Source organism: Mustela nigripes, chromosome 3, assembly GCF_022355385.1.
Source record: "Mustela nigripes isolate SB6536 chromosome 3, MUSNIG.SB6536, whole genome shotgun sequence".
Lineage (NCBI taxonomy): Eukaryota > Metazoa > Chordata > Mammalia > Carnivora > Mustelidae > Mustela > Mustela nigripes.
In genome coordinates this window covers 72081140-72106275 of record NC_081559.1, presented here as the reverse complement: position 1 = coordinate 72106275, position 25136 = coordinate 72081140, and the positions used below count along the sequence as shown (strand labels likewise).

The 25136-nt window shown below is 36.7% G+C and overlaps 1 protein-coding gene across 1 annotated transcript in view; it reads right to left on the bottom strand.

Moving 5' to 3' along the window:
* The window catches only part of AGPS (alkylglycerone phosphate synthase), a 153600-nt gene that overhangs the window by 119359 nt on the left and 9105 nt on the right, over positions 1–25136 (bottom strand). Inside the window, exon 2 of the mRNA XM_059394228.1 lies at positions 960–1049. Within this exon, the coding sequence (XP_059250211.1) occupies positions 960–1049 (90 nt within the window). The remainder of the gene's footprint in view (positions 1–959; positions 1050–25136) is intronic.

Here is a 25136-nt window from a genome sequence, read left to right as displayed (position 1 = left end):
CCTGGGTGGCTCACTGGGTTAAGCCGCTGCCTTTGGCTCAGGTCATGATCTCAGGGTCCTGGGATTGAGTCCCGCATCGGGCTCTCTGCTCAACAGGGAGCCTGCTTCCTCCTCTCTCTCTCTCTCTCTGCCTGCCTCTCTGCCTACTTGTGATCTCTCTCTCTGTCAAATAAATAAATAAATAATCTTTAAAAAAAAAAAATACTATTTATGGGGCACCTGGATGGCTCAACCAGTTAAGGGTCTGTCTTAGACTCAGGTCATGATCCCAGGAGCCCGGGAAGGCTCCCTGCTCAGTGGAGAGCCTGCTTCTCCCTCTCCCTCTGCCACCCCCCAAGCCCCCCACACCTCCGGCTTGTGCTCTCTGGCTCTATCTCTCTGTCAAATAAATGAATGAAATCTTTTAAAAAATTAAAAATTAAAATACTATTTATATTCACAAGACCTAAAATTGTTTACCTTCCATAATAACCCACACCCAAAAATAAATTCCCAGTCCTAAAAATGGAGTTACTTCGAACAAGTCAATGGCATGAGATCAGGTAGGAGGACGACGATAGGCGTTTTTGGATCCTGATTCAAACTACCTATAAAATGGCATATTTTAGATATCAGGAGAAATGTAGACTGGATAATCAGATATAAAATTTTTCTTATTTTGAGGAGTATGATATGACATTATTATGATTAGCTGATATTAGGTCCTTATATTTTTAAAGGAGACATATGTAAATATTTAAGTGACATGACAATGCCAGAATTTAAAATTCCACAGACAAAAGAAGGAGCAATTATGTCAAAATGTTGATAACTTTAAATGGAGGGAGGAGTCATTATATTACCCTCTCTATTTTTATTTATGTCTATTTAACATAATTATGTTTGCTATTTATGTTTAAAGTTTTTTATAGAAAGAAAGAGGGGGAAAAAAAGAACAAAAGAATAAAGCAACCAGTTACCTTTTCCCAGTTAACTCAACTTGGCCTTTCTTATTGAAGAAGAACTTGGAATCATTATATCCCCATCCATTCCATTTCATAACTTCTTGCCTAGTAATAATAAAAAAAAAATGTTAGACCTATGCTAAACATCTCATAACTGAACAAAATATCATTGATATTAACTTTCACAATCATTTAAAAGACCTTATTCCACTAATACTACATTGATTTAAATAGTATATCAAAATGTCTATATGTTAATATTTTTAAATACAGAATCACTCTGATGAGCAGCATCTGTTTCCCAAAGGGCAACAACTAAATTTAATGCATTCAAAGGAAAAGAAAAAAAAAAGGAATAAGAGAAAAATACAGAGTATGCATCAATTTGTATACCTTATTAGTTTACATTATAGGATGGCCTAAAAAATTTTGCAATTAAAATAAAACTTGAATAAGAAGCAAATTTTTGCCTATATTAGAAAAATCACAATTATTTATCTGCTATGATGAAGAAGACCAATTCAGAGAGTCAGTTCACTAGTAATGACACTCTTAGCAGAGACTTAATAAAATAGATTTAAAGATCTGAGAGCTGGGTTTACAAACATTCTGAATCCTCCAACTTCCATGTCACTACCAATTTCTATCTTGACCTACATATTAGCATAACAGTTAATGACTACACCAGTTTTTATTATTCCAAAACGATATGGTACTTTGAATTACCAAAATGCTAGTATTTCATTGTCTTAAATATCATTTTCAGAGCACATGGGTAGCTCAGTCCTTAAGCGTCTGCCTTCAGCTCAGGTTATGATCCCAGGGTTCTGGGATCAAGCCCTACATCGGGCTCCCTGCTCTGCGGGAAGCCTGCTTCGCATTCTCCCACTACCCCTGCTTGCATTCCCTCTCTCGCTATGTCTCTCTGTCAAATAAATTAAAAAAAAAATCATTTTCATCAAAATCAAGGACTCAATGGGGTGCCTGGGTGGCTCAGTAGTTTAAGCATCTGCCTTTAGCTCAGGTCATCACCACAGGGTCCTGGGACTGAGTCCCGTATCAGGCTGCTTGCTCAGCAGGCCCTGCTTGTGCTCTCTCTCTGAGAAATAAATAAAATTAAAAAAAAAAAAAGACTCATTAAATTTTTTTAGGAGATTTTATTTATTTATTTGAGAGAGAGAGAATGAGAGAAAGAGAGAAAGCACGGGAAGGGGGAGAGTCAGAGGGAGAAAAAGACTCCCTGCTGACCACGGAGCCAATGCAGGACTCAGTCCCAAAATTGAGGATCATGACCTGAGCCGAAAGCAGTCATTTAACCAACTGAGCCACCCAGGTGCCCCTAGACTCATTAAATTTCTAACATTACATAAGAAAAGATAGGTATAAGCCTGTGCAGAACACAATAAGCAAACACACTGAAGTATTCTATCAGCATTTATTACATGTTTTAGCATGGTATCCTAGTATATCTGGGCAATAAATCTTATTGCAAATTCAATTATGCAGTCTATGATGAAAATACTTAAAGAAAACTCTTCTCTATACAGAAAGTTATTTGCTGCATTAAAATTTCAAAATATATCACAAGAAAAAATCTGTAAATATGTGTGGTGACGGATGTTAACTAGACTTACTGTGGTGATCTTTTCACAATATATACAAATTTTGAATCATTATGTTGTACACCTGAAATTAGTTACATGTCAATTACATCTCAATCTTTAAAAATGTCAAAATAAACAAAGATGTACTCATTAGAAAGCATTCTAATTCTCCATAATTCCCAAGGAAGAAAAATATGTCAACTGACAAGCAAATGTTTTATTATAATCCTAATTCTTCATCCAAATCAAAGACTTTTCAAACACCCAAGGAGAATATTAACATAGCACAACTGAACCAAGTACCGTCATTAACTAGTCTCTACCTATACATAAAATTAAGAAAAAGAAAACTAGGCATGCTCTCTTTAAAACTACAGTTTGGGGGACCTGGGGGGCTGAGTGGGTTAAGCCTCTGCCTTCGGCTCAGGTCATGATCTCAGGGTCCTGGGATCAAGTTCCTCATTAAACTCTCTGCTCAGCGGGGAGCCTGCTTCCCCCTCTCTCTCTGCCTGCCTCTCTGCCTACTTGTGATCTTTCTCTGTGTGTCAAATAAATAAATAAAATCTTTAAAAATTAAAAAAAAAAAAAACTACAGTTTGCTATCAATAAAAACACCAGTCCCTAAACAAAAACAAAGTATTCAAAATATCTCAAAAGTATCAATCCAGATATTGGATTTGTAGATGAGCTTGTTAATGAACTATCACCCAATGTTTTCTTCTGATTTCACATTCCTACCTCATCGTAGAGTAAGGTTCTAGAAGAGAGCTTTTGGAAAAACCTCGTGGCTAATGTCACCACTGACTTCCCATTTTCTTAAGATTACATTTTCTAAAAACCAACTGAAGTTATTATCTGTTTCCCATTTTTCATAATTATAGTCTTTTTACTTTCATGAAGTATAATTTACTTAATACTTTGTATTTCCAGAGTAACTTACAGGAGGATGACATGTATATTTTAATTAACATTTTTACTTAATGTTTTATAATATGGCATAAGTTGTTTATTTATGAAATGCATTTTATTAGTGAATTTAAACATTTGTCATTTAGTCTGTACTCTATAAGAGTTTGGTGTAACACAAAATAAATTCAAAAATACCAACATAGTCATTTTGTTTTGGTATTATAATCACTTGGCACTGGGAAATTATTTCAGTACAGATGTTGAATTTGGCATGTTTACATAGCTTAACAATGAAAATCATTTTCCTTAAAATTATGTTTAGAATTTTAAAAAATTATTCCCATATGGCCTCAAAGTAAAAAGTGAAAACCTGATTACATGTGTTCACTCTTAGCACTGCACAAGAAAAATGAATCAAGGGAAGCAGGAAATATCTGCTGCTGTGCACACAAAAATAAAGAGATTTACATTCTGCAGAATCACTAGTCTTAAATTTTCAGTTGGGTAATAGCCTAAAGAATTCCCAAGTTTTCAGCTATAAGCTAAAGGTATTTTTTTCTCTCTTTTCATCTCAACTAGAAAATTCTGCCTATGATACTTATACCATTACCATTTATATATCATTACCATATTCATACCAACTTTTGGAGCCTTCCCAGAAGATGAAATGTAGGCATTTGTAATCCATTTGTGCAACCCCAACAGTATTATGTTGTTGAAAATAGTATATATTTAAAATCTAGGTTACCCTAAAATCAATCTGATATCTTCAAGTACCCCACATATTATATTAAAAAGTAGGCAAATTTCCTAGGTTTCTGATATTAAACTTTTGTATACAAGTATCCCCTCAAATTACTAATATATTTCATGACAGTTAAACACAGCTATGTGATTGATTATACATTAAACTTTCAAAACAATTTTTTATACAGAAGAAAATAATGAGTAACCTGAAGTAACCTGAAGAGCATTACAGCATTAACATTTTAAAAGTTAATAGTAAAACTTAACAGCCATAGAATTCTAAAGCTAAAAGTATCTTCAGAAATCACCCAGTTCAACTGCTCGGTTTTCAGATGAAGAAACTTATGCCCAGAGAAGCACTCATGATTACACACACAGCTAAGCTAGTTGTGAGCATCAGAAAGTGAGCCCCCAGTCTTGTGATATCCAAAACCCACTAAGTCGTGCCCTCAAGCAACCAAAATGATTTAAAGGAACTCTTCTTTCATCACATCAATATTTCTCAAAGCACTATTCCAAGTTATTATTATAGTCATTCTTCTGCACTGGACATTTAAAAATCAAGGACTATGGTTGTGTCAGTAAGTCAAATGCCCTTACTTCCTTTATCTGTAGTATAACGAATTCCAGCATTCAGAATAATGATCCCAAAGCACGGCAAGCACTAAAATGAAGAATGATCAAAGAATCATCAACATTCCATAAGACTCAAATAAAATGATTCAATTTTCTACTAATCCCAGAGATCAATTAACCAAACTGATCTCTCAGACTTTTCCAATTCTCAGAGCTAACTACACCAAATTTAATGTCTTAAAAATATAAGGTCCCTCCTCCTGCCAAGAAAAAAGAAAAGTTGGGTTGATTTTACTACATGAAAAATGAAAAAAAAAAAAAAAGTTTTACACATTTACTTAACTAACCAAAGTACCAAATGGTGAAGAAGCACTTTGTATTATTAGCTGGCGTTAACAAAAGAAGAGATTTAACATAGCATCATGTATACACAAGGTGGCAGTATTCTTCCATGATGTACATATTCAGTACTCTGCATTTTCCCCATGCGCTGTCTGCACAATCTTTACTGAAATATTTAGATTTAACATCATTATTATTATGAAACCCAGAGATCCTTTCTTAAAAATGGGAGATACTCACTTTTAAATCTCTGCATATACATAGTCAGACTACTCCTCTAATAAATTGCAAGCATCCTGAATCAAAGGCATGGCTTCTACCATTACTATGTCTAATCATTTTTTCATGAGAAAATATAGAAAAGGAAAATAGGCTTTAACCTAATTTTATTTTGACTTTGCAATAAAAAATTAAGCTAAGTGATAACTAAAAACAATTTTTTTCCAAAATAATTCCAATAACCAAAATTCTAATAAAAGATTCTTCACTACTTAGTTCAGATGAAAACCACATTTTTATCTATCTTTTCCAGTTTAAACAATAAGAAAAAGATATTGTGTTCTCAGAGATTTTAGAAAATAAAAACCAAAGTACAAAACTTAAGCCTCAATCCTGGATTTCTTTTTTTTTTTTTTAAGATTTATTTATTTGAGAGAGAGAGAGTTCAAGTGTACATGCAAGTGGAAGGAGGGGCAGAGGACAAGGGACTGAGAGAATTTCCTGCAGACTCCCCACCCAGCATGGAATCTCCTGCAGGGCTGGGTCTCACAACCCTGAGATCACGATGTGAGTCAAAACCAAGTTTAATGCTGGATTTTAACAAACCATGCTCAGTATCAGATAAACTCATATTAATCCCATATGTAGTACAATATGTATAAAAGTAAAAAATTCTTATACCTCAAGACCCAGAAAACCTAAAGGAAATTATGAAAGTGAAGTAAAGAAGTTTTGAGAAACATATCAAGATTTGATCAATAAAACAAATATATCTCTGCAAAGACCAGCTACAGCAAATTCCTACAACTGAAATAATAATCCCACTAACTTCTTTTATTTGAAAAAAAAAAAAAAAACTGAAGCTGAGTTACCATTAGAAATATAAGGGGCTAATGAGGGGAGAAAACTATTCTAAACTTAATTTAAAATGTATATACTTTAAAAATAAATATCATATCTAGTCTACAGGTCCTACAAAAAAAATTTTTTTTTAAGATTTTATTTACTTATTTTGTCAGAGAGAGAGAGAGAGAGAAAGAGTGCGCTCGAGTAAGCACAAGCAGGGGGAGCGGCAGGCAGAGGGAGAAGCAGGCACTCTGCTGAGCAAGAAGGCTGACAAAGGACTTGATCACAAGGCTATGGGACCATGACCTGAGTCAAAGATAGATGCTTAACCAACTCAGCCACCCAGGCATCCCTGCAAAATTATTTCTAAAAACTCTAGCAGCAAAACTATATAAAACTATTTACAATGCTTACTTCCTCAATCTAACAGTGCCAACTAATCTCCTTTTGCTAACCTAAGCAGCTTAGTTAAAAGTACAGTAATGTGTGTATACTATAAAAGAAAGTCCCTTTACAAAAAAGAATAGAAAAAATTAAAAAAAAAAAAAGATATTGAGGCAACTGGGTGGTTCAGTCGGTTAAGCTTCCAACTCTTGATCTCAGCTCAGGTCTTAATCTCAGGGTGAGTTCAAGCCCAGGCACTACCCTGGGCTCCACAAAATAAACAAACAAAAAATAAATAAAAGACATGGATAAATCATCATCACTTAACACTGCTACAAATACCATGATTCCAAGACAGTTAAAACATTTTATTTGGAATAAATAGATGTCATCAGCCTCTGATGGCTTGATACCATCAAACATCTGAATCACAGAATACTACTTCTTGCCCAGATATAAAACTCATCAAGTGACCTCTTCTAATTACACTTTATTTTCTACCAAGGAAAAGTGGCCAACTGAAATGGCCAGGAGGTTTGATAATTGTGTTTTTTCACCATGAATTAGTCTACTGGCATTCTAATTAATTTTGGCCAGTAATGAGAATAGTTTACACAAGTCAGACTACCTAAATATGATGGACTCTGAGACCCTGGCAAGATCAGGTTGATGGGAAGTTCGACAAGATAATATCCCTGCCCTCTAAACAGTGCACCTTCCCTTTGCAAAACCTGCACAGGATCATGCAACACTTCAAACTTTAACATGAATTTCAATCTTCCCTCAAAATCCCCATTATAAGTTTTAAGTCCCTACCTGCCATAATAAATTTGGCCCTTCCATGTAGTAAATCATTAATCAGCTTTCTAATTTCTTCCAGTGTGATAGTATAAAATAGATTAAATATAAGATTTATGACAGAGAAAATTGTTAGCAAGAACATGGAGAAGAAGAACCCAAATGCATTACTGGTAGACTATTCCACAGAGCAATCATGCGCTAAGTTTTCATAGGTAATGCCATTTCTATGACCCAGCTGTACAAATTCTTGGTATATATTCAGGAGGAATTCACATATAGTTCCATAAGGGACCAGCTTTGATATATTCCCATGGAGCATTATTTTTTAGTAACTAGAAGCATCACTAGAGGAATGGGTAAGTGTTAAGTAAATTTGGTGAAATAATATGGAGCAACCAAAAGCAGTGAGGAAGCCAGATATATATACAGAAACATAAAAAGATTTTTCAAACACTGGCAAACACATAAGGAGAAAACAATACGATCTATAGCATAATACTATGTTTTTAAATCCATGGCATTTGTCTATAACAAATGTGAGGCCGTATTTTTAATTTTTATTTTCCTCCATCTCTGATTCCTAATCCTATCTGCCCCCTTCCATGGACATTCAGAATGTTCTTGAATATATGTGCATGTGTTTAAAGTAAAATATGTTACTTTGTGTATATATTTTTAATTTGACTAAGTAATATTGTGTCATTACACACATGCAATGGACTAAAAAGTATGATTACCACAACTCTGCATCTCAAGCAAATATGCTGCTCAGCCCTTGAATCTCAATGCAGGTTCTCTCTGTTCTAAAAAAAAACAATTATTTCTTTCACATGGACATAGATATTCCATGATGATTTGTTATAAAAGCCACTATTGGATTTCTTAGCAATTCCCATAAATTTTTTTTAAATAACAGAATTCCATTCATAATGAATCAGTTTCAAATATTCAGCAAGTCAAATACATATTTGATATCCTAGAGTCAACTTTTAGTTTACAAGAAACTGGTACTTCACTGAAGAAACTTTTTAAAACTTGAATTCAAGAGTCAGTAATTGTGTCCCCAAGGTTGAAATCCTATTATACTTGCTATGAATCAATGAATGAAAGATAAAGGAATATACAGCTATAGGAGAAAAAAAATCTTATAAACAGAGACACAAAGAAGCAACAAAAGAAGGGAAGGCTGGGGCAAATAAGGCAAGGCCAGCTTTACCCCTTGGCAGAATAATCTGGTTATTCACTGCAGGCTCCTGGGATGTCTTCTTTTACCCCCCAAACTTTTCTTACACACACCAAATTCTACCAACTGGAAATTCATTATTGTTTGAAAAATCTCTTTGAAAATAGAAATACAGACCATTAGTCATTTATACCTGTAGTAGTATATATTCCAAATATTTGGTGCTAGGGCAGGCATGTTATATAAATATGTACTCACAGAAGCCTGGTATCTGCCATTCCAAACGCCTGGAAAGACATAACTATCTTGTCCCTTACCTTCATGTCTAGGTCTATGTAGTGAGGAAACAGTTCTAATCAGTATCAGGGAGCTGTCTTGGCAAAAGACAAAGCAAGGATATTATACCCTTCCCTTGACCATCTGAGCTCTCTAATCCATACTTTTTAAGATTTTATTTATTTTTTTGACAGAGAGAGATCACAAGTAGGCAGAGTCAGGTAAAGAGAGAAGGGGAAGCAGGCTCCCTGCTGAGCAGAAAGCCTGATGCAGGGCTCTATCCTAGGACCCTGAGATCATGACCTGAGTCAAAGGCAAAGGCTTAACCCACGGAGCCACCCAGGCACCCCTCTAATCTGTACTTTAAATTTCATGTTTTATTCCCCCAACTGTCCACTATAATCTAATCAATATGGCAATTTAGGCAGCGAATTCCAGACTTTGTCTACCACCAGCTGGGAAAATGCCAATTCACTTTTAATGCTCCCTCCCTGCTTGCTAGTAATTGAAGTAAGAATTATATCACAAGCTTATTATACTGACCAATGTGTAAGTGACCAAAAACATTTCTAGTACAGTCGTACATTTCTACAAACAACAAAGAAAATATGATTGTCTCCAAAAGTCTGTATGCCATTTTACAATAGAAACCAAGCTTCAGAGTTCTCTTTCTCAGCTGTCTTCCAGAGTACAATCCAATAACCTTGACAAGACCCTAAAAAAGCCAAGACTAAAATCCATACCTGTTTAATATACATAGTATTCTTGCTTTTAACAAGTGGGATTTTTCTGTTTAGTATAACAGTAAGCAGCAGCCTCTTCTACTTTAAATGATAGGTAGCTGAAATTATTACCTTTGCTTCTGGCAAACCCACAGGAAAAAAAATGAACCCCACAAAGTTTGGAGGGAGAGAAAAAGAAATATTAAAATCATGGCCCAATCACAATCTCAATAGAGGTTCCCAAACATCTTGGGAGTATAAATGTCACTTTAGGCATTCATTTTGAAAGAGTTCTGGATATCACTCTAGATCTAGCCAATAATTACAATCTCTGAAAGTGGGGTCTCAGAATATAATCATTTTTTTAAATAAAGATTTCATTTATTTATTTGACACACAGAGAGAGATCATAAGTAGGCAGAGAGGCAGGTAGAGAGAGGAGGGGGAAGCAGGCTCCCTGCAGAGCAGAGAGCCCGATGCAGGGCTCAAGCCCAGGACCCTGAGATCATGACCTAAGCGGAAGGCAGAGGCTTAACTCATTGAGCCACCCAGGCGCCCTCAGAATATAAACATTTTAAACAACACTACCCCAAAATTCTCATACTAGCCATCCAAAGACCATAATTGTGTGAGCAATGCCTTAAGGCACAAGGAAAAGTTGAGAGCAGAAGCCTCACCTGTTGAATAGCCACAAAGGAATACAAAGCCTTAATGTAAATGGTTTATCAACTTACTCTTACCCAACCTCTATCAAAATCAGAAGGGACTGGAACTGGTAGGACAAAAGGGGACAACTTTAAATTCACTGCACTATAGGAGAGGATGGACCTGAGGAGAATTCTGCAACAAAACAAAAGGGCAGCAAGAGGGCAAAGTGAAGGCACTCACCATGCGGAAGAAAGAGGAAAGGCAGTAACCGGAAATGGGAGATTTGGTTATGTGACAGAGGAGGTAGACAGATCTACAGCCAAATTTTAGAAAGGATTATCCTGTAAGGAGGAATGATGGCTATACTTTCTGACCTGAATTTCAGCAGTTAACCTGTTATGGAAATTTTCCTAGTTTACACATATTAAAGGAGTTATAAAGTATAAAAATTAAGATAATGGCTTATCAAATAACTTGCCTTTAGCACAATATGTTTATTCAAATTCCAATTTATGTATTTACCAAGGCCACACACCAGAGGCAGCAACTCCTAAGAGCCACAGGAAAGAGTTGCAAATGACAAGCAGCACAATGGTGACCATTGTGTGCATCATACTGACAATCAGCCCACCAAGAAGGACAAGAAATTGCTAATTCTTTTTACTCCTTGGGTTCTTCCTTTTCTTCCTAAAGCATTAGGTGGTATTTATTAGAACTTTGTTCTCAATATTAAAATGCCATGGCTGCCACTGCCTATGCTTTCACCTTCAGACATTATTCCAGCACCAGGTTCTTCATACTCTTTCTATACAGTATACTGCAATAGTAATAACAGTGTGTAATACTGTAAAGCTGAAGGTTTTATAATCATTACCTCATTTCTTTTTCACATTAAAGTATGCATGATTAATGATGTAAGTTTTATTATTCCTATTTAAAACATAGGGGGCACCTGGGTGGTTCAGTCAGTTAAGTGTCTGCCTTCAATTCAGGTCAAGATCCCTAGGTCCTGGGATGGAGCCCCACAACAGGCTCCCTGCTCAGTGGAAAGCCTGCTTCTCCCTCTCCCTCTGCCCTTCCTCCCCCATTGTGCGTGTGCGCTCTCTCTCTCTCTCTCTCTCTCAAGTAAATAAATAAACTCTTTAGAAAATAAAACATAAGAAAGATTTAGATAGAGTCAATAGCTTGTCCAGAGTCACACAAACAGTACATGACACAACAAGTATTTAAATCTTGGTCTTGTGGCTCCAACACTTCTTAGTTACCAAGCTATGATTTCAGTGTATTCATTGATTGCCACAGGTGGAATACAAAGTATTACAAAAGCTCAGAGAATATAGTATTCATCTCTAGCTGAGAGGAAAAGGCTTCACTTCCAGTTGCTTTGGAAAATTCAATAATCAAGCAAAAGCATAAAAGCACAAGGACTTTTCCCATGCTAGTAAGTAGTGCAAATTAGGTAAAGCATATAGCATATGCAAGAAAGTCATGGAGAACAACAAAAGAACTTTGAATACCAAATTAAGGGATTAAGCTTTATTACTTCAATAATCAACAGGGAGCAATAGGATCAAAACAGTATATTCTATGTTTCACACAGCCACCAAAAGTAAAAATCTAACAGCATCTGCTTTAAAATTTTGCTATACTCCAGTGTGAATGAAACTCCAATTCTTTAATATAGCATACAATGTCTTTTGCAATCTGGCTCTGAACTACATTTTTACCTCCCTTAACAACAATTCTTCCAGCCACACTGAAAGTTAACACATTTCCTTATATACACCATTGATTTTTTATGCATATATATATATGCATACATATATGTATATAAACATATATACACACTTCCCTATCTGAAATACCCTTCTCCCTCTAGAAAACTATTTATCCATCAAGAACCAGTCCAAAAGTTACTTTTCCTCTAAAGCGTTTCCTATCTTCCTCAGGAAGAATTTATGGCTCCCTCTGTATTACACTGATTATAGCATTTACTATGTCATAACTTCTACATATCTGTTTATATGTCTACTGGGCTGTTAATAAATTTTGCAACATTAGAATGTAGCACAGCACTAGCAGGTAGCAAGTACTCACACTTCCTCTGAACAAAGATTGGTCTGGGAATGGAATGGAGAATCATCTGAAGGGGAAAAAATAAAGGAAGACCAGAGTAGATGTGAGACAATTAAGATTTCATCTAGGTTGGGGTCAATGGGAGAAAAACAAAAATGTCTTGATAATTACAACTAATAGACTCTATCTGGTGTGTTAACAGCCTAGATAAGGAGAGGGAATGGAGCTCAGCAAGGCCTTATAACTGAGACACTGGCCTTGAAAGGTATCTAAGTAACAGTAGAAGTAAACAGAAATAGTGGAGTATTAGGATTGAATACTAGTACTAGGCTAAAATAACGACCTTATACATGCATACTAGGTTGAAGAATTCAGCAAAACAGTCAGACAGAAATGTACATTAAAAATGTGAAAATGGGGGGCGCCTGGGTGGCTCAGTGGGTTAAAGCCTCTGCTTTCAGCTCGGGTCATGGTCTCAGGGTCCTGGGATGGAGCTCTCTGCTCAGCGGGGAGCCTGCTTCCTCCTCTCTGCCTACTTGTGATCTCTGTCTGTCAAATAAATAAATAAATCTTTTTTAAAAAATTATGAAAACGGAAGTTGACAGAAATATTAGAAGTTCCCCCCCAAATAGTGGTAAAGCTAATACAGTCTGAGTCGATGAGGTTATTAAGAAAGAAAATGTTAAGGAAAAAAAAAAAAAGGACTGGCTCACTCGGTTAAGCGGCTGCTTTTGGCTCAGGTCATGATCCCAGGGTCCTGGGATAAAGCCCTGCATCGGGTTCCCTGCACAGTGGAGAGTCTGCTTCTCCCTCTCCCTCTGCCTGCCGCTCTGGCTACTTGTTCTCTCTCTCTCTCTCTCTCTCTCTCTCTCTCTCCCCCTCTGTCAAATAAATAAATAAAATCTTAGGGGAAAAAAAAAAAAAGAAAGAAAGAAAGAAAAAAAAAGGACTAAAAAAATAATCTCAAGGATTTGTAAATTTAGGAAGCAGAAGGAAGAAAAGTCAGCAAAATCATGGCCAGAAGAGAAGGAAGAAAACCAAGATAGTGTAATAACATGGGAGCTAAGGAAAGAGATATTAGGTACCAGGTATTGGAAACTGCTCAATAAAATGACTAAGGATTTTATAATTGGATTATTGATGGCTTTTAAAAGGGCTGCTTCAAAAGAGTGACATAGGCTGAAAACAATCTCAATAAATTATCTGGGTGTGATTTTAAGAAGCAGGAAAAAGCAACAAAGAAAAAAAGACTGATGGGGTTCTGGGAAAATGGCTAAGTAGGAGGATCCTGAGCTCACCTTGTCCCAAGACACACTAAGATAGAGCTACACAAGTGCAGCTAACTCTGAAAACCACCCAAAGACTGTCAGAACAGACTTTCCACATCAAAAGGTAGGAGATGCAGAGACATAATTGGGAACCAAACTCTGGTCCCCACCCACACCTCTCTTGCTCACCCCTCCATCCCATTCCCACCAACCCTCTCTCAGGAGACTAACCACAAACAAGAGGGATACCAAAAGCAGAGAGAAGTGGAAGAATCAGACCCTACCCTAAACACTCCAAACTTGGAGGCCCCTGGAAGACAAATTCTCATAACATTTGGCTTTGAAAACCAGTGGGGCTTAATTCAGGGTGTTTTTTGCAATAAGCAGGGCTTAACTCTAGGTACTTAAAAAAAAAAAAAAAAATCATCCAGCCTAGCTCTGGGAGACACCCAGAGGGAGATTAAAAAACAGTCTCCACCCTTAAAGGGCCAGCATAACAAATAACCTAGCAAGATACAGCATAGAAGCAGCAGTTTGAAAAGCACCTGGATATGATGAAGGTTTATTCACTAATCTCAGAAGGGCACTGGAGGGACAGGGATCCTTAGGAGACTTCTCCAAGAACAAAAATGCTGGTGGGCACCATTTCTCTCACCCTACCCAAGCCTGGATACTCGGTCACTTACAGGAACCAGCAAGGACACTCTCTACCTATCTTGTTAGTACCAGGCACCCTGCAAATGTTCTGCTTTGGATCCACCCCTCCCAACCTGACCCACTCAGCAGGTGTCCCTTCAAAGCTGCTCTTGCCCCAACTCTCCCTGGAAGCTACCCCAACAAGGACCAGAGCGACTTCAAAGTGACTCCTGTCCTGGGGAGCGGGGAATATAACCACACACTGGTGTGCCTGCAGTCCCAGCAACAAACCTCATAACTAGCAGTGCAGAGAATATGCCCTTCTGATTAGTCCTGGACTGGGAGAAGGCATCTGGTCTGATGGCCCACCCTGCCCACAAATGAAAGCCTTTCAGGGGACAGTGTGAGAAAAGCACCCTGCAGGTCAGTGTGAATACAGACCAACAGACAAGCTGAGGAAGGTCACCTGCTCTGATTGCTGACACTATCCAACAATAAGCAGTGGCCCCACATTGGCCCCTTAACAACACAAGGACCAAACTCTACCCAGTGCATCCACAAAAGGCAAAGAGACAGAAGACTGCGTCCCAAATGAAAAACAGGACAAAGCCACAACAAAAGAGCTAAATAAAGCAAATGGAGATAAGTTGGGTGCCTGGGTTGCTCAGTCAGTTAAGTACTCGACTCTCGATCTCAGCATAGGTCTTGATGTCAGGGTTGTGAGCCCAAGCCCCACAATAGGCTCGACACCCACGTTAAAAAAAAGAAAGAAAGAAAGAAATGGAAATAAATTATATGCCTGATAAAGAACTCAAAGTACTGTCAGTCATAAAGATACTAGACTTAAGAAAAAATTCAGTGAGACCTTCAACAAAGAAATGATACATATATAACTATATGTTAACAAAGAGAATTATATACATACAGTCATAAGTACAAAAGAACTGAAATTAAAAATACACAAAAGGAGGCGCCTGGGTGGCTCAGTGGGTTAAAGTCTCTGCCTTCAGATCAGGTCATGATCCCAGGGTCCTGGGATCAAGCCCCACATCGGGCTCTCTGCTCAGCAGGGAGCCTGCTTCCCTCTCTCTCTGCCTACTTGTGATCTCTGTCTGTCAAATAAATAAATAAAATCTTTAAAAAAATATATACAAAGGGAATTGACAGCAAATAGGAGGAGGCAGAAGAACAGACAGGGTATTGGAAAGCCACTAAGGAGCAGAGCAAAATGGAAAGAATAAACAATAATAATAATAATAACAAAAATGGAGATTAGGTTAAGAGAACTCTGCCACATCATCAAGTGCAATAACATTTGCATTATAGGGATCTCAGGAGAGGAGAGAGAGAAGGGGACAGAAACCTTATCTGAAAAAACAGTAGTTGAAAACTTGCCTAATCTGAGGAAGAAAATGGACATCCAGATCCAGGAAGCACAGAAGGTTGCTAACAAGATAAACCAAAGCAGGTCCACACCAAGACACATAATTAAAATGGCAAAAAGTAATGATAAAGAGGAAATCTTAAAAGCAGCAAGAGAAAAGGAAACAGTTACATATAAGGGAAATCCTATAAGGCCATGAGCTGATTTTTCAGCAGAAACTTAGTAGACTAAAAGGGAGGTGCATGATGCATTCAAAGTACTGAAGGAAAAACATTCAACAAAGAATACTCCACTCAACAAGATTACCATTCAGAATAGACAGAAATATCGTTTCCCAAACAAAAGTTAAAGGAGTATATCACCATTAAACCAGCCTTATAGGAAATGTTAAAGGGAATTCTTTGAGTAGAAAGAAAAGTCCATAATGAGTAAGAAAACTGTGAAAGGAAAAAATTTCATAGGAAAATGCAAATATGTAATAAGAGTAGATTTATCACTTATAAAACTAGTATACAAAGAAGTGGTAAAATCAATTACATCTACACAAATCAGCCAAGGGATTCGCAAAATAAAAGGATGTAAAGTGTGGCATCATATACACAAAACGTGGGTGTAGTAAAAATTTAATGCTTTTAGAATGGTTTCAACTTAAACAATCACCAATCTGATACAGACTGCTATAAACATAAAATGTTATATGTGAACATAAATGGTAACCAAAAATCAAAAACCTATAATATAAAGAAAGGAATTCTTTTTTTTTTTTTTTTTTTTTTTAAAAAAGAAAAAGAGAAAGAGAAAGAAAGAGAAAGAGAAAGAGAATGTGTACATGTGGGCATGAGGGAGGGGCAGAGGGAGGGATAAAGAGAATTCCTAGCAGACTCCATGCTCAGCAGTCTGGAGCCCAACATGGGGCTCAATCCCATGATCCTGAGATCATGACCTGAGTTGAAATCAAGAGTTGGACACTGACTGTGCCACCCAGGCATCTCAAGAAAGGAATTCAAACGTAACACCAAAGAAAACCATCAAACCACAAGGGAAGAGTAAAAGAAGAAAGAAACAGAGAAGAACTGCAAAAACAATCATAAAACAAGTAACAAAATGGCAATAAGTACATACCTATTAATAATTACTTCAAATGTAAATGGATTTAATGCTCCAGTTGAAAGACATAGGGTAAATTATACCGGAATTTTTTTAAATTTAAAAAAAAAAAGGACATAGGGTAACTAAATGGATAAAAAAAATAACCAAGACCCATCTTGCTACCTATAAGAGATTCACTTCAGAACTAAACACACATGCAGATTGAAAATGAAGGGACAGAAAAAATTTACCATCATATGGGAACAAATGAAAGCTGAGGTAGCCATATTTATATCAGACAATATAGACTTTAAAACAAAGACTGTACCAAGAGACAAAGAACACTACAAAACAATAAAACAATCCAACAAGGGGATATAACATTATAAATATCTATGTACCCAACATGGATGCACCTAAATACATAAAGCAACAATTAACAGACACAAAGGAAGAAACTGACAATAAGAAGATAATAATGGGGGACTTTAACACCCCATTTATATCAATGGAGAGATCAGTCAAAAAGAAAATGCTTTAAATGACACATTAGACCAGACGGACCTAACAGATATATTCAGAACACTCCATTCAAAAACAGAATTTACATTCTTTTCAAATGAACATGAAACAGTCTCCAAAATACATCACCTTAGGCCACAAAACAAGTCTTGATAAATTTTAAGACTGAAATCATATCATCCATCTTTTCCAACCACAACGGTATGAAACTAGAAACCAATCACAAGAAAAAATAAGGAAAGAACACAAATACATGGAGGCTAAATCACATGCTACTAAACAATGAATGGGTCAACTAAGAAATCAATGAGGAAATAAAAAAATACAGAGACAATGAAAATGAAAACACAATAGTCCAAACTCTTTGGGATACAGCAAAACCTGTTCTAAGAGGGAAGATTAGAATATTACACGCCTATCTCAAGAAACGAGAAAAATCTCAAATAAATAAGTGAACCTAACACCCTAAAGAGGTAGAAAAAGAACAAACAAAGCCCAAAGCCAACAGAAAAGGGAAGTACTTAAGATTAGAATAGAAAAAAATACAATCAAGATTATAAAAATAGAATAGATCAATGAAACTAGGAGCTAGTTCTTTGAAAAGATAATAAAATTGATAAATCTTTAGCCAGACTCATTAAAAAAGAGAGAAAGTCAGTACTCAAATAAAATCAGAACTGAAGACTAACAACTAACACTATAAAAATACAAAGGAGTATAAGAGAATATTATAAAAAATGATATGTCAACAAATTGGATAACCTAGAAGATATGTATAAATTCCTAGGAACATATAATCTTCCAAAACTGAATTAGAAAGAAATAGAAATTTGAACAGAGTGATTACTGGCAATGAAATTGAAGGCATAATCAAAAAACTTCCAACAAACAAAAGTCCAAAACCAGATGGCTTGACAGGTGAATTCTACCAAAATATTCTACCAAAATTTTAAGTAAGAGGTAACACCTCTTCTTCTCAAACTATTCAAAACAAACAAACAAACAAACCAACCAGAAAAAGAAGGGGGACCTGGGTGGCCCAGCTAGTTAAGCATCCAACTCTTGACTTCAATCAGGTTGTGATCTCAGGGTCGTAAGATCAAGCCCCACATTGGACTTCATGGTCAGCAGGGAGTCTGCTTGAGATTCTCCCCTCCCCCATTCACACACACATTCTAAAATAAATAAATCTTAAAAAAAAAAAGAAAGAAAAGAAAAAGGATAACTTCCAAATTCATTTTATAAGGCCAACATTACCCTAAAACCAGAGAAAGACACTACCAAAAAAGAAAACAAGAGGCCAATACCTCTGATGAACAAGAGAAAGGAAAAAAATCACATGTACATCTCAATAGATGCAGAAAAAATAACTGACAAAATACAAAACCCAGTCATGATAAAAACTCTCAATAAAAAAGTTTGGAGGGAATAAACTTCAATGTTATAAAGGCCATATATGAAAAACCCACAACTAACATCATCCTCAATGGTGAGAAACAGAGCTTTTCCTTTAAGATCAGAAACAAAACAAGGATGTCCACTCTTGCCACCTTTATTCAACACAGTACTGGAAGTTCCAGCCAATGAGACAACCAAAAGAAATAAAAGGCATCTACACGAGTAAGGAAGAAGTAAAAGTTCCACTGTTTGAGGATGACATTTTACTACATATAGAAAGCCCTCAAGATTCCACCAAAAAACAATTAGAACTAATAAATGAATTAAGTCAAGTTGCAGAACACAAAATTAATATACAGAAATCTATTGCATTTCTTTCTTTTTTTAAGATTGTATTTATTTGAGAGAATGCGTAAGCAGGGGGAGTGGCAGAGAGAGGGAGAAGCAAGCTCCGATGCGATCCCAGGACCCCTGGATCATGACGTGAGCAACCCAGGCACCCCTGCTGCATTTCTGTACACTAATAATGAAATAGCAAAAAGAGAAATTATGAAAATAATACCACTTACAGTTACACCAAAAGGAATAAAATACCTAGGAATAAACCTAACCAAATAATTCCAGTTACAATTACACCAAAAGGAATAAAATTAACCCTCCTAAAGCCATAAAACACTCTTGAAGAAACTGAAGATGACACAAACAAATGGAAAGATATTCTATGCTCAAGGACTGGAAGACCCAGTATTTTTCAAATGTCCGTATTATCCAAAGCAATCCACAGATTCAATGCAATCCCTATTAAAATACCAACATTTTTCAAGGAACTAGAATAAATAATAGTAAAATTTGTATGGAACCGCAAGAGTCCAAATACCCAAACAATTCTGAGAAAGAAGAACAAAAGTGGAGGTATAACAATCACAGATTGCAAGATATACTACAAAGCTATGTAATCAAAACACTATGGTACTGGCACAAAAACAGACACACAGATCAATAGAATAAAATAAAGAGCTCAAAAATAAACCCATGCATATATGGTTAATTAATCTATGATGAAGGAGGCAAGAATACACAATAGGGAAAAGACAGTCTCTTCAACAAATGGTGCAGAGAACACTGAACAGCTACATGCAAAAGAATGAATGTGGACCACTTCATTACACCACACACAAGAAATCAATGCAAAATAGATTAAAAATTTAAATGTCTGACCTAAAACGATAAAAATCCTAGAAGAAAACACAGGCAGTAATCTCTTTGACATTGGCTGCATGAACCATCCCTCTAGGTATGTCTCTTTGAGGGAAAGGAAACAAAAGCAAAATTAAATAAACCAAAGTGTAGTTTAGGACTATACCAAAGTAAAAAGCTTTTGCACAGCAAAGGAAACTATCAAAACAAAACAAAAAAAAGGCAACCTACCAAATGGAAGATATTTGCAAATGATATAGCCCACAAGGAATTAATATCCAAAATATACAAAGAACATACACAACTCAACACCAATGCCCTCCCAAAATAATCCGATTAAAAAATGGCCGGTGGACCTAACTAGACATTTTTCCAAAACAGACATACAGATGGCCAACAGACACATGAGAAAAGATGCTCATCATCACTGTCAGGAAAATGCAAATCAAAACCAAAGTGAGACACCACCTTACACCTATCAGAATGACTAAAATCAAAACCCAAGGAATAATAAGTGTTGATGAGGATGTAGAAGAAAAGGAACACTCGTGTACTGTTGGTAGGAATGCAAATTGGTACAGCACACACTCTGAAAAACAATAGAGCAGTTCCTCAAAAGATTAAAAATAGAATTTTGATATGATCCAGTAATTCCACTACTGGGTACTAACCGAAAGAAAACAAAAACACTAATTCTAAAAAATATATGCACCCTTGTTTACTTAAGTATTATTTACAATAGTCAAGATATGGAAGTAAACCTAGTGTTCATCCTTGGATGAATGGATAAAGAATATGTAATATTATTACAATGGAATATTACTCAGCCATAAAAAAGAATGAGATCTTACCATTTGCAGCAACATAGTTGGACCTCGAAGGTATAAAGCTAAGTGAAATAAATCAGTGAGAGAAAGACAAATACCACATGATTGTGCTCATGTATGGAATTTAAGAAACAAACAAACAAAGGAAGAAAGAGACCCAAAAACAGACTCTTAAATACAAAGAACTGGTGGTTGTAGAGGGGAGGTGGGCAGAGGGATGGATGAAATAAAGGGGAGTAAGAGTATACTCATCTTGATGCACAATGAGTAATAACAGAATTGGATCCTTATACTGTATACTTGAAACTGCATGTTAATTATAATTTGATTTTTTAAAAATCATCAACTAGGAAAAAAAGAAAAAAAAAGATTGAAGCTCAAGAGGAAAACAAAAGGATGACTCAAGGAGCAAGATTCTGGGGAAGGAGTCATCAAAAAAGACAAGCAGATGATCTGGCTGTGACATATTTCTACATATGATAACCAGAGTAAGTTCAGTTCATTTAGCTGCCTGGGCAACTATTTTTGAACTAAGATCACCACCACTCATTTCTAGGCAATTGCTAATTAGAACAACGTAGACATGTGACTCAGCTATTGGGAACAAGACAGTTCAATTATTTGCTGCTAACTGGCTGAATATCCAGGAGAGGGGTTACCATATTTTACCATTTGGACAGAAGAGCCGAAAGATAAACACGTAGCAGATACTAGCAAGAAATGATGCTAGCAAGAAACCTGATGACTTTCTGGGTTTTAGTTCTAATTCCACCCTGAGGCAAAGCCCTATTCCTGCCCTTGAGGAAGGTGCCCTGGTACTCTTTTTTTTTTTTTAATTTATTTGATATAGAACGAGAGTGAAAGAGAAAGAGAGAGAGAGAGAGAGAGCACACAAGCTCCAGGAACAGTAGGCAGGAGAGAAGCAGACTCCCTGCCAAGCAGGGAGCGTGATGTGGGGCTTGATCCCAGGACTCAGGGATCATGACCTGAGCCGAAGGCAGATGCTTAACCAGCTGAGCCACCCGGACACCCCGGTGTCCTTGCTCTCTTCTTTTTTCAGTTAGCTCAAATTAATTGACACTTTTAAACAAAAGTCCTAATGAACACACATGCTAACAAATAAGAATTCATTCTTTAAAAAGGTTGCCTCTTATATAAAATCTGAAGACAGGCATAGCAAACTAGAATGTACGTTTTGAAAATAATTGCAGATGGCAGGAAAGAACTTGGAAATAAAGCCAAAATCAGACTGGGAATCTAATAATTATGTTGGGAAGCTACAAATATTTTGCAAAGACAAAGCAGACAAAATACTATCTGGAAATCAAGATCAACATAAAAGAACAAAAGCAGAACCTTTTACTTTAAAAAAATAGACTTTGAAAATTTTACTTCAAAAGGGGATTACCACTATGTCAAAACACCAATCCTCGGATAAAAATGTCCAATAATTGAAAATGTGAAAATGGAGATTGAAGAGTTAGAGATATTAACTTAAAAATTCCCTCAATAGTAGTGAAAACTAATACAAGAGATTTTACTTCAAAAATGAAGCTACTAATTTTCTTTAAAATTCATCAAAAATAAGATAGACTAACACTGTATGGAGAAAATGAAGAATTAATGGACAGATATGGAATACAGAAACATAGTATGATATTATGGTAGAATCTAAGTGGTTGGTATAAAAATGTTTATTACAGGGCGCCTGGGTGGCTCAGTGGGTTGAGCCTCTGCCTTCGTAAGCTCGGGTCATGGTCTCAGGGTCCTGGGATTGAGGCCCGGGTCCGGCTCTCTGCTCGGCAGGGAGCCTGCTTCCCTGTCTCTCTGCCTGCCTCTCTGTCTACTCGTGACTTCTCTGTCAAATAAGTGAATAAATAAATAATTCTTTAAAACATTTTTTTAAATGTTTATTATAAAATTGAATTTTGCAGTATGTTTCAATTTTTTCAACATAGTATGTTGGGAGAAAAAGAAAACTACAGACATTATAATTCTTTTTTTTTTTTTTTTTCACATTTTTATTTGACTGATAGAGAGAAAGACAGCTAGAAAGGGAACACAAGAAGGGGGAGTGGGAGAGGGAGAAGCAGGCCTCCCACTGAGCAGGGAGCCCAATTTGGGGCTTGATCCCAGGAGCAGGAGGCAGACACCCAATGACTGAGTCACCCAGACGCCCTGACATTACAACTCTTAAGTTGCATCACAAGATGGAGAAAGATTTGACCAAAGAGTATGAGCCATCTGAATACGCATGTAGTATACAATATTAACTAATAACAATAAGTGGTTTAAACTGGCACACTGGGGTGCCTGGGTGGCTCAGTTGGTTAAGCGTCTGCCTTCGGCTCAGGTCATGATCCCAGAGTCCTGGCATCAAGCCCCACATCAGGCTCCCAGCTCAGCAGAGAGTCTCCTTCTCCCTCTCCCTCTGTTGCTCCCCCAGCTTGTGTGCAGTCTCTCTCTCTCTCTCTGTCAAATAAATAAATAAAATGTTAAAAATAAAAATAAATAAACTGGCACATTTAGCCACTTGCCTCAGCTCTCTCTCCTCATCACTTCCAAGGCCTAGGCAAGGTTAAGCAATATTTCCTAGGCTCTCTGTGGTCATGTTCTGGATTCCCTTTAGCAACCCAGGCCTAAACATTGCATTTCCTTTTAGGTGAATTTCTGGAAAGCTGCTTTCTTAAATTTTAAGATATAAATCTGCTCAAACATGATAGGAGTCTTTCTCCTGAGATTCCAATAATTTCCAATTCTTTATTCTTGGTCAAAATTAAATCCAAAGAAGCAACTGTGCTTTATTTCCGCCTCTGTCCACTGAGATGAATGAATAATGTATTCCAATGTTCTTTAACCCATCTAAAAAATTTCCGATGTTCTTTAATCCTTTTTAAAAATTTGTCTTATGGAAATTTTTAGGGATTTAATTGTAAAAAGTTTATCACAGCATTCTTTATAATAGGGAAAGACTGAACACAATAAAAAGTGATACTGTCCTGGTTGAACTTAGAGTACCTACATATAACGCAATACCTGATGAGTCCCTGAGGATGAGGTTGCCATTAACATTTCTTGACATGGAAAGTTATACACATAAGATGGGATGCCTGGGTGGCTCAGTTGGCTAAGCGGCTGCCTTCAGCTCAGGTCATGATCCAGCGTCCTGGGATGGAGTCCCACATCAGGCTCCTTGCTCAGCAGGGAGCCTGCTTCTCCCTCTGCCTCTGCCTGCCACTCTGTCTGCCTGTGCTCACTCGCATGCTCTCTCTCTCTCTGACAAATAAATAAAAAAAAAGAAAGAAAGAAAGTTATACACATAAGATAGTGAAAAATGGTGGTTTCAAGACATTATTACAGCACAACTTTACACATATATGACATATCTAAAAGATGTCGAGAAGCTATAGTGTTTATCTCTTCATTATTTTCAAAAAGTCTTCATTTTGACTGTTTTTTTTCTTCAAATAAAATGTGTTACATTTCAGCATCAATTAAGTACCCTCTGATTTTTTTAAATTTATTTTTTATTATTTTTTAAAGATTTTATTTATTTGCTTGACAGATAGAGATCAGAAGCAGGCAGAGAGAGAGGAGGAAGTAGGCTCCCTGCTGAGCAAAGAGCTCAATGCGGAGCTCGATCCCAGGACCCTGGGATCATGACCTGAGCTGAAAGCAGAGGCTTTAACCCACTGAGCCACCCAGGCGCCCCTCCTCTGATTTTTTTTTTTTATTGTAAATTAACAGATACTCTGCTTTCAGAATAAGACTTCTAAAAGCTATCCAGGTAGCTGAAGGCCCCCAACATTACTGGGCCAAGTGCCATACTGGTTCTTTATTATACTGCCACATTCTCTTACTCTAATTCTTCTGATTCTATTTTTATCCAAATGCTCTCATCTATGTTTTTCCCTCAGATTTAAGAATTTTCTCATAGCATCTTAACATAGAAGAGCACTCCTCCACCATTCTAATCTATGTTTCTTTGAAATGAAGAGGCCCTTCTATTGCTATACGAGTCATCATTCCTCCCACTTCTTGCCTCTAGTCTAGCACTTAGCACCCTGCATTAACAGAAGACATATCAGTTTTCCTTAGTAGACCTACATGTCCCATAAGGCAGAAACTATGTGCTAATTATCCCCAGTGCTTAGCACATAGAAAACAATAATCAACTGCCAACAAACTTGAGTAGATGGAAGATTCAAACAGCTGAGAAGATGCCAAGAGGTATCTAGCTGCTTTAAATGAATTAAAGTCTCCAGGCCTAAATATTATATCGCATGATACTTAACAATGATTTAAGAGTTATTATTTATAATATAAGAAATCACAAGGAAGAGATAACCGACAACTGCCCAGTCTCGATTCTCAAAAATAAAAAGACCCTCAAAACGCACAGACCCTGAAGCCCGGTGTCCAAAGAGCAAAGATCTTCCAGAAAGTGGTACAAGGAAAGTTGTGGAAGTTAGAAAATGTAGGATGAATAAGAGACCTTGACTAAAACAGAAGAGACAGGTAAACTAGGAGCTAAGGTT